Source organism: Dryobates pubescens, chromosome 15 (genome assembly GCF_014839835.1).
Source record: "Dryobates pubescens isolate bDryPub1 chromosome 15, bDryPub1.pri, whole genome shotgun sequence".
NCBI classification, from domain to species: domain Eukaryota; kingdom Metazoa; phylum Chordata; class Aves; order Piciformes; family Picidae; genus Dryobates; species Dryobates pubescens.
The window spans coordinates 11,233,146-11,248,665 of NC_071626.1; the positions used below are offsets into that span (position 1 = coordinate 11,233,146).

General features: G+C 42.9%; 1 protein-coding gene across 3 annotated transcripts in view; it reads right to left on the reverse strand.

Annotated features, from left to right (window-relative positions):
- ABTB3 (ankyrin repeat and BTB domain containing 3) overlaps positions 1-15,520 on the reverse strand; it is a 174,820-nt gene that overhangs the window by 41,018 nt on the left and 118,282 nt on the right. For all 3 annotated transcript variants that reach the window (XM_054167886.1, XM_054167885.1, XM_054167884.1), the window contains exon 4: positions 9,347-9,499. In XM_054167886.1, the coding sequence (XP_054023861.1) occupies positions 9,347-9,499 (153 nt within the window). The remainder of the gene's footprint in view (positions 1-9,346; positions 9,500-15,520) is intronic.

The window sequence follows — 15,520 nt, forward strand, 5'->3', positions numbered from 1 at the left end:
AATTAACTTTACTGTGCCTTTATATAGGGAATGCCATGGTAACATTAATTATTGCAAATGGTCACTGTCAAAAGCTGCATGGTCACCATGACACTCTATTGTACTCCAAAATACTCAAACCTCTAAGAGGAGACAACGATAATCTTCTTCATTTATAATGGGTCCTAGCAGTACAGCAAAATATTAACTTCTCCCAAATTCACATTACAAAAACATAATGCAGCTCTTCTACAGCAACAGTTTATATGCAAGGGGCTTGGGGTTTTGGTTTTCATTTTCACTCAGACTGGCTAAGGTGGGGTCTGTGCCGATCTCCAGTAAGTTACTCATGGACTGAATACATTGGGGAAAACAGATGATTCAAAGGCAAAGTGTTTCCATCGTAACTGGGAGACACAGCGGACCCTGATGAGTAGGACAAATGCAATTTCCCTCAGCTGATGTGACCAGATCCTTGTCCTGATAGCCAAGCACCAAAACCTTGTTTGTCTACTCAGGACTTGATTGCCAGTCCTTTCAATTAAAAGAATGATAATCTATTAATTAAGTCCATCTTTTTAGCTCTGTAGAGCTTATTCAGTATGGCTCTGTCCTAAATATAAATGAGGTCTTGAGTCAGAAATTATAGTTCAGCTAGTTGGAAGTCTGGAAGGAGTCATATTCTAGCCAGCAATATACATGCATTTGCAATGCTGAGTTTCTTGGGGTCAGAGATCAGAGTTTTGATCTGGATATGCACAGCCCACAGCACAAAAGGGTCCTGTTCCTTGCCTGGGGCTCTTCAGTGAGACTACACACACAAATGGCAATAGCAGGAGTAGTAGCAGACAATTTAATTTAAATTTCTGAACACTCTTCTTTTCCAGTGTGGTACTTTAAAAGGGAGTATAATGCCAACATTAATAGGACTGCAATACAAATATTATACTGGGAAGATTATTTGCATTTTCAGTTTTGGAGGGAGGGAAACATAAGCACAAAGATGTTGATCAAAGTGATACAGAGTGCTATTTTTTAAATGCAGACATAAAATATCTCCATTTACTTTAAGCAGGAGCCACAGTAAGACAAGAAAATAAAAACAGTCCAGATATTTATTAGCCTTATTCCTGTCAAAGGCCTGAGAATAAATTGGTTAGAGATAATGGAAAATACATTTAAAGTGATGTGACTATCAAATCATGACCCAAATCTGTATTTCAAAACACTCTTATTACTGCAGTCCCTTGTACTAAACCTCATTAAAGCATTTGACACTGTCTCCCATAGCATCCTCCTGAAGAAACTGGCTGCACATGGCTTGAACAGGTGGATGCTTCATTGGATGAAAGACTGGCTGGATGGCCAGGCCCAAAGAGTGGTGGTGAATGGAGTGGAGTCAATATCCCTGGAGCTGTTCAATAAACATGTAGACATGGATATTTCAAGGCACGTTTTAATGGCCATGGTGGTGTTAGGTCAATGGTTGGACTCTATAATCTTTAGAGGTTTTTCCCAACTGAAACTATTTTATTATTCTATGGTTTTATGCAGGCCAGGAACCATGTTCAAAATGGAAACTTACTTCCTATTTTGAACAAAGCCAATGTACCACAGGAAATTTTGGGTACAGATTCATCTTTCATATAAACAGATAGCACAAGTTCTTCACTAATAAGTTATGTGTATTCTGGTTATATTCAGGAACATGTACAGAGACAGAGCATATGGAATAGCAATGAATTTGCTTGCAATGGGGAAAAAAACCAAGAAGGCTGGATTCTAAACCTTGTAAAATTAAGAGTGTGTTCTGCCCAAAAAGTGAAGGAGAACATGAGGACATGTTTCTCAAATGACTCCCCCCTTCACTAATTTTTTTTACTGCTGTTGTCTTCAAGCAGCTGGTTGGCAGGAGAGGCTGAAATTCACCTCAAGAAACCCATGCTCTACCTTTTAAGTAATAAATCCTCCTTCATCCACTGGCATCATCTGCCCCAAGGGACTGCTGGATTTTGTCAAGTAGCTTGTTTGCTAACACTCCCTTGTTTGGCATTTGTGTGTCTAATTACAGAAATAGCCAAGGCTGGTGTTAAAGGATTAGTGAAAATTTGTGGGAAGAACAAGGACATTCAAGGACCTAGGCAAAGACCGACCGTTCCTACTCAAAAGCAATCTAATTATGGAGTAGAATTTCTTAGCAATTTTCTACTCTCTCTCACTCTCCATAAACTCAGCTGCTTACAGAGTGCATTTTAAGAGAGCAAAGAGCAGTGCAAATCTTTTTCTGCCTTCAAATCTCTGTTTATTAAAATCTATTTATATTTTCATGCTCTCGTACAAGCACAGGATTTCCATAAATAAAACATTAAACACAACTCTTCCTCTTTCACTTTCAAGTTAGAATTCCATGTGTGGCATAGTATTAAGATGGCACAGCAAATGGTACAGAATGCTTTCAAAGAACAAAATAACACATCTTCCTTTTACACATTGCTAGGCTTTTCCCTTTCCACAGTCTTAAGAACACTCTCCAGAATGAGTGAAGGATGCTCTCGTGTTAAATAATCCTCACTCTTGAGGTTGATAATCCTATTTTTCTAGCACACCTTCATCAAGAGGGATGGTCTCAGAGAGAAAAGCAGACCTAGGTATTCTGAGGCCAAGACTACTTGGAAATTAGGACTGATTTTCAACTAAAGACAGGTTTTCAGAGGCACCCAGAAACCACGTTTGCCCACAGACCTTTCTGGATTAGAGAGGTAAATGCAACTTGGAGCTCTGGGCGAGGCTGAGGTGGTGGAAGGGCTACAGGAACACATGGGTCTGGACCAGGCGAATAAATCCAGTCCTATGCTGAAGCAAGATTTGGAACCATCTACACTTTCAATTTGGACTTACTTATGACTTCTTAATATTCATTTATTCCTGTGTCCATGCTGCCCTTTAAATTGTATGTTTTTCCTCCTGTAGTGTTTACTCCTGATGTATGGAGTCACATGTTGCTCAGCTGAATGAGCCACTTTCACCTACTCTTCCTCTATGAGAACATTCTGTCAAAACTCAAACCACTTCAGCCTATTTTTCACTGCCTGATTCGATGTGAATATTTTCTTGACCCAGACACAGATTCACTTCCTACCACTTTCACATATGGGAGCACCAATAGTTTCCCGGTTCTACTGCAAATGCCTCGCCCAATGCATCCTGAAAATGCATTTGTTTTTCTCACAACTGAGGAAAAAAATCCACTTTTGTGGCTTACAGTCATTCTGGGATGAAATGCTATTGCACTACATCTTTTCCCCGACCTTCCCAATACAGTTTAACTTATATTGTGTATATAGTGTGGATGTTACATACACAAAGCAGTACGTCTTTTTCTAATTAATCTCCCTGTGTTCACCTTCCACTTCTGGGAAACTGCATTTCATTCCATCTCATTTGTCCCAGGCCTCAAGGTCATCCATTTTTTTCCTGGACGATTTCCCAAATTTCCTCTGTCAGGACAATGCCTCTCAGCATTGTGGCATCAGCAACTTTTAGCTTCATGAGCATAGTTGCTATGATTTGAGCCAAAACCCTGAGCATTAAAAAAGACCTCTTCTTAAGAGTGAAAGCTGAAGATCTCCGCTTCTAACTCCACTGCGCCCAACCCAGCCCTTGTCACCTCCTTGAAGCCAGCCCCTGCTCACTTTCCAATTACTTTACTAAATCCCATCTTCTCTCTTAACTAATAGCTGCATGGACTGCATCAAATCATTCACTCAAGTCTCAAATAGATGAAATCTACTGAATTTCCTTGGGGCAGAAAATCAGTTATCTTATCAAAAAGTTATTAGATTAGTCTGGCAAGATCTATCTTTAGAAAAATCTGTGTCACATTTTATCCCATTTTCCCCTCAACAACATGGCTTTAATCAGTCTTTGCCTGAAAAAACATTCAAAGGCCTTGCACTAACAGCCTGGAATTTTCCTAGGATCATTTTTCATCCTCTTCAAATGCTGGGTATTACTATTATTAATCCTTAGAGTTATGGCATCACTCCAGGCTTTGTTAAAAATATTTCCCTATGGCCCTTTGATTTTGTGAGGCAGTTTTTTCTCATTGCTGGGATGGAGGTTATCTGGTCACCCCAATTTGAGTGCATTAAGCTGCATAATTTGTTCTCCTTTTTATTACTGTTTATCCATGTCCACAACCTTGTTGCTCTTATTTGTTTTTTGTTCCCCCCCCTTCCCGGATTTTCTTTCCGAAAACAGAGCTAAAGTTTTCAGTTAAGTTCTTGGGTGATGACCTTTGTTGGCATTGATGCATACCTCTCACAGGTGCCTCCTCAAAGCTAGCACTTATAGATAGGAATCTATCCTCTGCATCCAAGTTTAGGCTCAAGGTGAGGAGAAAGTTCTTCACAGAAAGAGAGACTGGCCATTGGAATGTGCTGCCCTTGGAGGTGGTGGAATCCCCGTCCCTGGAGATGTTAAAAAAAGGATTGGATGTGGCACTTGAAGCCATGGTTTAGTTGTCAGGAGGTGTTAGGTATTAGGTCATAGGTTGGACTTCATGATCTCTGAGGTCTTTTCCAACCTTATTGATTCTATGATTCCAAGAGATGAGAAAAACTGTGTACACCTTTGGTCAGGAGCAGAGATAGGACCCAGACTCATAGCTATGCAGAGAAGAAAAAGGATATTTGCTCTCTTCACTGTGTGCCCAGCACTCTCAAGGAACCCAGTCACAATTCTAAAATGCTGCTGAAAGTGGATAAACAAACAATTAAAGGGAATCAAGTTATGTCTCTCCTCTGCACAGGCACAAGTCCTGTCACGATGGCCCCTGCTCTTGTCAGCTCTGCCTTGACCAGCAGTGACACTGCCACCTTCAACTGCACCAGAAGGGATGGCATGCAAACCCCACTGCCTATCACTGTCCTCCAGTGTCCCTTCAACAATCAGGGCCTGCAAACAAGGAACTATGATGCTTCTCATGGACTCCCTGGTGGCACCAGGGCCTGAGGGGTCTCCATGGGTTATGTGTCAGTATGGGATGGGGCAAGAATGAAAGACACGCCTGTTGAACTCCACCCATGAGGAATCCAACGGCAAAGATGCCATTTCCCATTGCTGCTCTGTGGGTACAGCTGCCAAAAAGGACTTCAGACCTCTTTATACAGTTGTTCTGGACTCCTGCTACAGGAAAATCTCTTCATGTGGTATAGGACAGTAACCCTGCAGGGTATTTCCTTCCCAACCAAGTTTAGGATCAGATGTCCACATGTTCAGGGTTCAGGAGCCAAAACCCCACCTTCAGACAGTGCAATGTAAGATTTCCTGAAATGCCTCCTTCTGCATCACTAGAAGTACCAGGAGTGAAATCTTGCCCACCTGATTCCCTTCAGCAGAGCACAAAGCTCTTCTCAGGGATAAGGAGGATTTTTGCCAGGCCCAGAAACATGCAGGAAAAGCAGCTTCCCCAGAGAAAGCAGATGAGGGATGACTTAGAATCAAAGAGGTCTGAGGTGATGCTGAGGATAGAAGAAAACATTTCAAAATAACAGATAGGAATTGGAACTGCTCTATGTAGAGGGGAACTGTACTCAAACCTCAGAGATTGGATTTTTCTTCCATTTTTGCTGTGTCTGGGTATCAGAACATATATATGCACACAATACACACACACACTAGACTACACCCTTCTGTTAACCTATGACTGGTCAGGAAACAAGCCTTTATCCAGTCAGGTGCAGAAGTGACCAAGTAACTAACAATCCTCTGCATGACATTACTACTTCTTTCAGGTCAGTTTGTTCCAGCATCTTTACATCCCCCATGACTGCCATAATATGTTGCAACAAGAGCTGAAGCCACTGACCCTGATAAAAAGCACGTCAGCCTTTGTGCTGAGCAATACAGGATGCTCCTCCCTTGCTCTGTTTCTCTGCTGTCAGCCTCCAGTCCCTAGATGTAGTCATTCATGAGCAATCCTCCCCACCACATGCCTAACACATTGGGTTTCCTTGTTTTAGACAAATACCCCACAGAATAGAGGAAGGAAACACGAGCAGAGAACTCCTTGTGTTTAAGTGGAGCAAATGGAAAGGTACCCCTTGTAGATGTGATAATGAGGAGTAGCCACAACCAGGCATCTGTTGGTAGCCAGCCAGACCAAGCATAGACTGAGGAGGGGCACTATCTTATTGCAGCAGAAAGGCAGGTCAGTTTGTAACACTGTGCTCTTGTTTGGCAGCAAATTACCTTCATCCCTGATGCTTTTGTTAGTAAAAGGTCTAGAGCAGGGAGCAGAGGACTCACCTTCACCAAATTTATGTCAACAGAGAGCAAATTTGCACACAGTTCTCTCATGACTCTAACTACCTGCCTCAGGTGGACCAACAGGGCGTGGGCAGATACAAGTTTTCATTTAAATCTGGCCTCTCACTGTGACAAAGACTATTCTGGACACAACTTTGGCTTCCATTTCAGCTAGCTGTTGTGCATCCAGCAGTCATCCCATCTGTGAAACCTACACCTCCTTGCAAAAGATGAAGACAACTGGTCTATCTAAAGCTTCCATTCGTGGAGGAAGGAGAACATTTACATCCCTGCTCATCTCACCAAGGCTGGGGAAAGGGAAGAAACCTTCTGGCATGTCTGCTGCTATAAAATGAAAAGAGGTCAGAAAAGAGACAAGTAGTTGCTGCTTGATTCCAGATTCCCTAACTCCTCTAGTCAGAGCAAGAACAGCTCCACTTCCAGGAGATGAAAACGTTGCAAGAAATCAAGGTGATAAGATTTTTAAAGAAGGCTCAGAAGAGGGGAGAAAGAGAAGAAGTATTGGAATGAAAGGCAAGAATTACAAAGCCAGATAGAGAACCTCGCTGCTGGCTTATGTCACGGAGCTGGGAAGTGTCAAATGAATCTGCTGGGAGACCTCCATGCTGTAGTTCAGATAAGAAATAGAACACTCTTTTTTTAATCCAAACTAGTTTTGAACTTGGAGATCCTGCCAATCTCTCCCTCTCCATGTGTGTTTTTCCAATGTGGAAGCTGATTTTGTATGTTTGCAGAGATAGGCTGCAAATCATCTCTGTGGAATGATGCAATATCACATAGGACCACGGGAACACTTGGGTTCAGGTCTCTTATTTCAGGAGCTAAGGAAGACTGCTAATAAAAGCCTAGAAATGTAACCAGTTTCAAGGTTCTACTTATTAAGCCTTTTCTGTAGAAGCCACAAAATGTATCAAGCTCACTGCGCTTAAAATTCTCCATCAGTCATTCGTCACACAGCTTATTTGAAAAGCCATCTTCTGCAAAGTTGTTGCATTTTTCCCCCTTTTCCACTCTTTGCATTTATGGAATTGGCTGGCACTTGGCTTAGTGGAAATGAGAAGTGCTGAGGGTCTGCACTGAATACAAATAAAAAATTACAAGCTGCAATGTTTCAAATTAATATCCTGATGTCTCACATTATTCTTCAGATAAGGTCAGTCCTTCCTTTGATCTCAGGATTACAGGCGGGGTTTGATTTGCAGCTACTGAAAGAACCTGCTGCACTATGCCTGCAGTAGGTACAGACCTTAAAATAAAATCCATAGTATCTGGACACTCATTTGCAGACCTCTGCCAGCACAGGAAAGTGAGAGTGTCATTCTGGGACATCAGTGGGTGTATCAAGTCCCTGCAGTCAAATTAAGGGCACACTGCAAAGTCTGGTCTCTTTAAAATCTAGACTTTGTCCCAGGAATTATTATTCTCTTCATTACCACCTGATTAATCCCAAGCTATGCTCTTCAAGATCATTCCCATTTGCAAGACCAGCAAGACAACAGCAATCATTTCTACTCCTCATGAAATTAATTCCTGATAGCAACTTTAAACTAAGTACTGATTTGTTCTTTAAAATGAATGTATTCTTCTGCAGCATAATACAACTCTCCTCAACTTCAAACTCTTTTGAACATCCTGCAAAACTGTCTAAGCATTGATGGTATTTAAATACCTATAGACACACGCAGAGACAAAATACATCTTTCAGAGCTGGGGGGTGGAGGGGTGGTTAATTATCAGATATTAAACTGCAACTGTCTTTCTTCATTTTTAAGACAGGGGATGAAACATTATTGCCTTATTTACAATCCTACCTAGATACTGTAAGAGGTATTAAACTAATTGTGCCTTTTCAAAACCAGGTGCTAGGTCTCTGGGAGGTGCACAGGACCTGGAAGTTCTAACATTTCAGTAGCAAGGCAGAACGCTGCACTTCTGGAAAGGAGGGCCAAGGTGGTCATAGTGAAGGAGAAGCAATTACGGCTAAGATTTGAAATCTGAAATGCTCAAGATTTCCCTTTTGAAATTCAACATCTTTTTTTTCCCCAATTAAATATTGAAGAGCTGTGACTATAAAAAGCTTAGACAGATCTCAAAGTAAAGTATCGTACTGTCAGGTGAAAGAGCGCGTCAAGGCCAGAGTCAACAGAAGGCAGCTGCTCCAGTGCAGGTTGTCAGAGCTAATCATGTAGATGACCCCTTTGCTTCCTGTGTTGCAGGAAAGAATGCACCTACTGCTGTATGAAGAGGCAGACCCCTGAAAATTGGGGTTTATGTACAAATTTGTGCAGCAATATCAGAGAGTAATTTCTGCTTTTGCATATTCAGAATGCCTTTTCATATGAAAATCAAAGCCAAACATTTCTTGACTCCAGAACAACCCCAAATCCTGCTTTAATACAGGTACATAATAATAAGACAAAATAGACACTAAATAACATAATAAATAATAAATACTCTAAGATTTCATTAGAAAACCAAAAGGTTGCATCCAATACATGAAAAAGTCAAATTATCTAAGCTGACATTTACAACTAATTTGAATTGACATTAGCATGAAAAACACAGTTTTACTGCAAGAGGCAGTCCTACCTGTAAGTTTAAATGTGCCCTTTAAGCATTAAAGCTGAAGACAAAGCCCTGAAAAATATCTGCAGCCCTGCCAATTACATTTCAGTATTTTCTAGCACGGCAACGTGAAGCAGACAATTAGCAGAAGATTTCAGCCCCTCATTAGCAAACAGAACCTTACAGTAACAGAAAATAAAAGCACTATATGACCTCTGTTGAGCAGCTTATGGGCTCAATCCAGCTGTGAGATATTCAGGCACCCATTACCATGCAACCAGCTTATCCACGGATGTGAGCAAATACCAGGAGCTGGTTTTGCAACGCACACAGCAACAAGCCCGAGCACCTCTCAAGGCAGTAACAGAGCCCTCCGCCTGCCTGCTGGCACGCTGTTGCCAGGAAAGAGAGACAGGTTTTGCAAAAAGCAGCTGATTCTTTTGATTTTTTTTCTTTTTTTTAGTGGACTTACTTTAACTGTCGAGGTTCGCAGTCAACTCCCGGCAGTAAGAGCCTCGCTGCCTGCCGTACGTCATCGCTGTCCACCGAGAAACTGCGACGGTGCCCCGCGTGAGCCACGGCAACCCGAATCCATTCCATCAAGGGAGGGAGCACAATGAACGGCCTGGGAAAGCACAGACATGATGCTGAATGCCACAGTACACTACCATCAAAATAACAGGTATACAGAGAGAGGGGGGTGGGGTGGGGGTGTGCATGTGTATGTATGTGTAAGAATAGATATACAGAGAGAGAAAGGCACAAGCAAAACAGAAGCAAGGGAGAGCAAACTGGCTCAGCAAATTTCAAGCAGGTCTAAATCAAGATGTCTCAATTTGTATCTGGAGTAGCATTATAGGAAGAGTGAGACTTATGAGCCATCTCATTTATGGTGCTCCTGTGAGGTCAGTGCACTCACTTGGCAAGCCTTTCCTCCTCCTTCCCCACCCCCCCCCGGCAATCTTTCCCACAGTATATCCCAAAAAGAGGACAGGAGCCTGGCACAGAACTATGTCCTGCTCTGGCTTACGCACTGGGCTGGGTACACTCCCCTGCCACTCTGCAATACAGATGGGAGAATGAACCAGGACAAAGAGAGGGGATGTGTGCCCCACCCCAGGATGCCAGGGATGGGGAAGCGAGTCTCTAGCATCTCCTGCCAATGCAAAGCGCTCAATGCTGAATGTGGGGGTATATTGTGGAGGTTATCTGTGAGCAGCAACAGAAACCAGACTGTTCCATTTCACTTTTAGCAGTATCAAACCAGTACCCCTTTGAGTATCAGCTGTTCTACCACTTGAACAAAAGTACACAAAAACAACCCTCAAAGTGCATGGTGGGACTCTGAACAACAGCCCCCACTTGAACATGGACACTATTGGAGACATAGTCCTTCACAGGACACGGACAGCATTATGTCTTAGCAGGAGGGCTCATGCCTTGTGTGAAGAACACAACAGACAGTTTGCCTCCATCTACACTAAAAATTATTCAGGGACCAAGAGAAAAATGCCAAACCTGAAATGAGAACCACAGCTTCAAGTCTGAGTTCTGAGTTAAAAAAATAAATAATAGCAGAACATCTTGGAAGGTCACTTTGTGTTAGGTCAAGGTGGACAAAACTCCCAGAGCAACAAAGGCTGCAGCATCCCTCTTTATAACAATATACTATAAAATTATAAAAACTTTTTAAAACAATAAATCTGTCCAAGAGCTACTTGAAAACTATGTGAAAGCCCTGAATTTAGTCAGGACTGAGTCAAACTATTTAGACACAGTGAAACTGTTCAACCCACGCTGTGGATGTTAACAAAGATTGCTACAATAAAGAAGAAAAGAGATGAAACTTGTAAATGGCTTCTGTCTTCAAGGAATGTCTGTGGTTAATCTGCTCTTGCCTTCTTCTCCTGAACCTTTTTATTTTGCCTAATTTCCTATGTGGTTCCCTTTTCCTTCCTCTTTAACAGTGTATTCTCACATTCCCTCTGTTTATTAGGGCAGTATATCACTGCAACACTGGAAATGTTCCTTTTAGGGCAACATCATCCCCCCCACTTTTGCTCCCTTCACTTCTTATCCTTTTAATTTGATATCGCTTTCCCTTACTTGCCTTCCCTTCTATTGTCCCTTCTCTCAAAAGGGGGATGGGGGAAAGGCTAGATTAGGTGCTCAGCAAGCAAATACTTTACATTTGAAATATCCAACTTTACCCCCAAAAGGAGCTACCCTGAGGAGAGGGAACAAAAAAAGAGTATATTGATTCTGGAACATCCTTTCCTTCTTTATAGTTCTTTACATCATTTATTTGTCTTTTGAAGACCTGATTTTACACAGCTCTGATATTAATATTCTTGAGGAGGAACAAGGTATTTCACAAGCATCGAAGGACAGAGAAGCCCTGAGGCCACTAACTTTTCCTAGGACACAAAGTTCCCAAATCTCACAGGCCCTTAAATGAACAACCTCCTTTTGAAATACATCATCTTTGGCTGACTGGCCACTTTCATCATTATTCTATTCAAACACATCTCTCTCACCTCAAGACCAGGCTGTCTTTTCCAAGGCTTTTTCCTTTCCTCAGACCAAGTGCAGCCTTGTAATGAGACAGGTAAAAACATCTCCCCCAGATACCATGGAAAAATTTGCATTTATTGTAAAGGTGACAGCAGTCAGGAGACAGAGGGGAGAAGCAGGGGTTTATCTGCTCCTGAAAGGTGACCTGCTTCCCAGGTCATCTGTGACATGAGGCCTCAGAGCAGAAGGGATTCTCTCTCCTAGCATTAAGTAGCCAGGGACAAGTGATCAGTGGGAGTTGTTTCATCACTTGCTGAGCAAAGAGCAGAAAGGGAGTTGCAAATCACACTGGAAGTGTGAAAATGCATCTAGTTACCCACAAAACAATTAAAGGGAAACTCAGTTCAAGGTTATGGTTTGCATGAGTGAACATAGCGTGGATCAGAGAATGGAAGATAAGGTTGTATGGAGCCTTCTTCTAACATCTGCTGGGTGAACAGAAGAGCAGAGGGCTATGCCTGAACAGGAGTTCCAGAGTTTCATGCGTCTCATCTCTCATTCAGGTCAGAAACTCACCCAGCACAAAATCTCCCCCACCACAGTAAGGAGCAGAGCAAATGAAATTATTTACATGAACTGTGATAACTGCATTATAACATTGGCTTTATGCTTTTTTATTTCTTTCTTTATTTTCCTTCCTGGTCTTGCAAACTTCAACAGAGAAACAGAAACACACACAGCTATTTTGGTGCAAAAAATCCTGAAAGGGAAGAGAATCGGTGTGTTGGGCTCTCTTCTAAAGGTCAATTCCATTCCAGGAGGACACAGAGTTCATTCAGAATACATTACATTTCTTTTTCTGAGGCAAAAAAAAAAAATGCCCCACACCCCACCACTGCATATTTGAGCAGGAGTTTGCATTTTGAGAAAAGAGCCAAATGTGGCTGGGTGCAATGGGTTAAAAATAGCCCTCAGGCTTCTGTGCATCACGTGAAGGGGATTTTTTTAGAAAGAAACGCTGTTTATGTGACAAAGGAGAAGGAGGAACACTAAGTTACAGGGAGGTGATGAGCTATAAGATAATGTGGCATCAGCAAGGCATATTTCACGCTGCAAATGACACCATGCAAAACCAGGTTAGGCGAATGCATCACTTCATTGGCACATAGACTGATTTATCTCAGCTGTACAAAGGCAGATATCACCAGCAGAGTTTGGTACTTTTATGTTCTAGAGCAGCCAGAGAGCAGATAAGACACCTAAAGTTAAGTGCTTTGGAAACACATGCTTTAATTAATCTAACCACGGTAGGAACATGCTGGGCTTGACTGCCTGAAGGATGTGGAAAGTCAGGAGTAGCTTGACTGCAGCAGAAACACCTCACTGGGGTGCAGGTCAGCGAGTGCTCTGACCTCCTCCTCCATCCCATCTCTGTACCTGTGCTTAACCTGAAACATGTGCTCCCTTCCTTAATTTACTGCAGTTCAAAGTTAAGTATAAGCTTAAGTAATGTCCCCAAAAAAGATCTTTTTTGGCACAGGCTCATACTTTCCTGAGCTGTCATCTAAGGGGGAAAAACATACCAGATCAGGATACAGGGAGAGGTCTCTGCACAGAGCAATCCCCATCCCACGCAAAAGGGCTGGGAGATGGGTTAGGGATGAGAAAGGCCAACAAAAAGCAAATCCCAGAGGGTTGGACCTTTCTGGGCACTGTCCCTCTGGTCCTCAACAAGAGGTCAGAGGGCTCCTCTTGGGAGTATGCCATCCCAGGGCCCCTGCTTGAACAGAAAAGGGAATTCTGAGTGCCTCACAAACCATCACAGCCCCCAGTTCCTTCCTCCACATGACATCACTCCCTGCTCCCTCCCGCTGCCCCACGCCTCTCTCAAAGCTATTTTGGGATGGCTCAAGCCAGCACCACCCTGCAAGGAAGTGTCACTCACCTTCCTCTCCCATTTGGGATATCACACATCCTTCTCTGCATCACCTTCAGACATGGCAAATCCCCCTCAGCACCCACCCACACCTCTCCTTGGCACATTCCCTCCAGAGCAGGGCCAACAACCACTCTGTGCCCGACTGGACATCAAACCTACCTCAGTCCTTTGCAAGGCTGAGGTCTCTGGGGCAGTTCATATTACATAAATGGTTCACCAGCAAAGCAGAAGTTATGGGGCAGAACCTAAACATAACCTGTAACTGATCACACCAACCACAGGAGGGATTGCCTAAAAACCTATGTCCCTCCAGAGACACATACAGCAGGACCTCCTTGCCAGGAAAGCAGTGTCCCATCCCCCTCCCTCCTTCCAGTTCTCACTATGGGGTGATTCCTTCCCATCTGCCCTCCAGCAGGTGACTCCCCAATAATTTTTTGCCAGGCAATGAGAGTCCCAAATGAGGGACAATTGCCTATCATATTCTCTGGCTTGCAGACTTAATCCCGCTTTCTGATGGCACGGTCATCACTATTGAATGCTCCTCATCTTTGCTCAGTCATCATCCACCACCATGGCTCACAAAACACAGAAAAGCCACCAGCCCCTTGTTCAGAGCAGAGCCTGCAGCACGTTCCAGGTTCAGGAGCTCAACAGATTTCTCCAAATAATCACAGTGCTCCCATAGATACCTCATGTTGGAATTTCAGTTTCACCAGCTGTGCAGTAGACAGAGCTGTAAAGACCTGACCCTTCTTTAACTTAAACATTTTCTGCATGGTTCAATTATTACAATTGCTTTGGATGATTTCTGTTTGCAGGATCCTTTAGCTACTGTGGTAGGTGATGAGTTCTTCACTTGGCCAAGTTTCTTCATTTCAGTCAAGGAGAGAAGACTGCAAACCTTTGTGGCAACAGCAGTCAACACAGGCTGCTGCTGTTTAAAATGGCAAAAGCAACCAAGTATGAATTAACAGTGCTTCTGAGAAGTATAAGGCTGTACCCTTAGGAGAAAAAGCCTATCTAGGCAAAGGTAGGGAGATGTTTCTGCTTGCAGATATGAGTCAGCAACTTTAACATGATGGAAGATTTTATCCTTTGTTTGGTTTGTTATTTATGTTTCCATGAGCATTTCTGTAAAGAAAATCCCTGGATATGAAGTGAAGAGCATCCTTGGTTCTGACAGTTTTCATTTAGAATGTATGATGAAACCATACATTCAAAGCTAGTTCATTTTTAGCATTACTGAAAGACAGAAAACTTTTTTTTTTTCTCAATGTTTAGGATCCCTTTCAGGTGGGTTTCTGGGCTGCAAAACTCAGATTTACATCATAAGCTGTTTGTCTTCAGAAGGAGCAAATACTTTCTGATGCCTTCAGAAGGATGCCAGTCCCAGTCCTGCCAGTGGAGCCAACTGATGCACCATGCTAGTCCACACAGCTGTCCCATGCTAGGCAGATAATTCGACACCCCAGAAGCCCAGCTAAGGCTGCCCAAGTAGAGAGCCTCTGAAAAAGGCAATTGTGCCTTTTGTTCAGGCTAAAGGATCAATTGCCCTTGCTGTCAGACAAGCCTCAGTGATATTTGCCTAGGTGGAGGGAAGGGTTTACCCTGAAGCTTTCACATACCGACAGTGGTGGCTCCAGCGTCTGCACAGGGGTATCTGCAAATCAGTTTTTGAACTCACATCCTGTGTTTGATTACGCTGACTGCTGACCTCATTGCCCCTCCTGCACTGTAAGTATTAATGGCCAAGGCTTGAAACACCACCAAGTCGAAGTGATGACTTGTCCAGCAACCACAATGAGGAAATATTTCACAGGCAGTTTTGACATCAGATTTCACATGACTGGCTGTGGCACAAATCCCTGAAGAGATGCCAGTGTTGGGAGCCCGGTGCAGAACACGCTGTTCTTGCAGTGCTGCACGCAATTTTCTCTATTTATAAAAATCCTATAGCCATCCCATGGACAATGTAAGACTAGCTTGATAAATTAGGTGTGGAATAAAGCCCCAGCCCAGCAAGGGTATACCATCTGGCAGCTGAGCTACAAATATGCCTGAATTATTTCTTGTTACATGTGCAATCTTACACTCTGCAGGCAGCTGCCAATACTGTTTCTGAAGGGGTTTTTTAAAAGTGGGAAATCTGATAGATATTTAGGACACAAATCTAGAGAATTTCTGTATGTA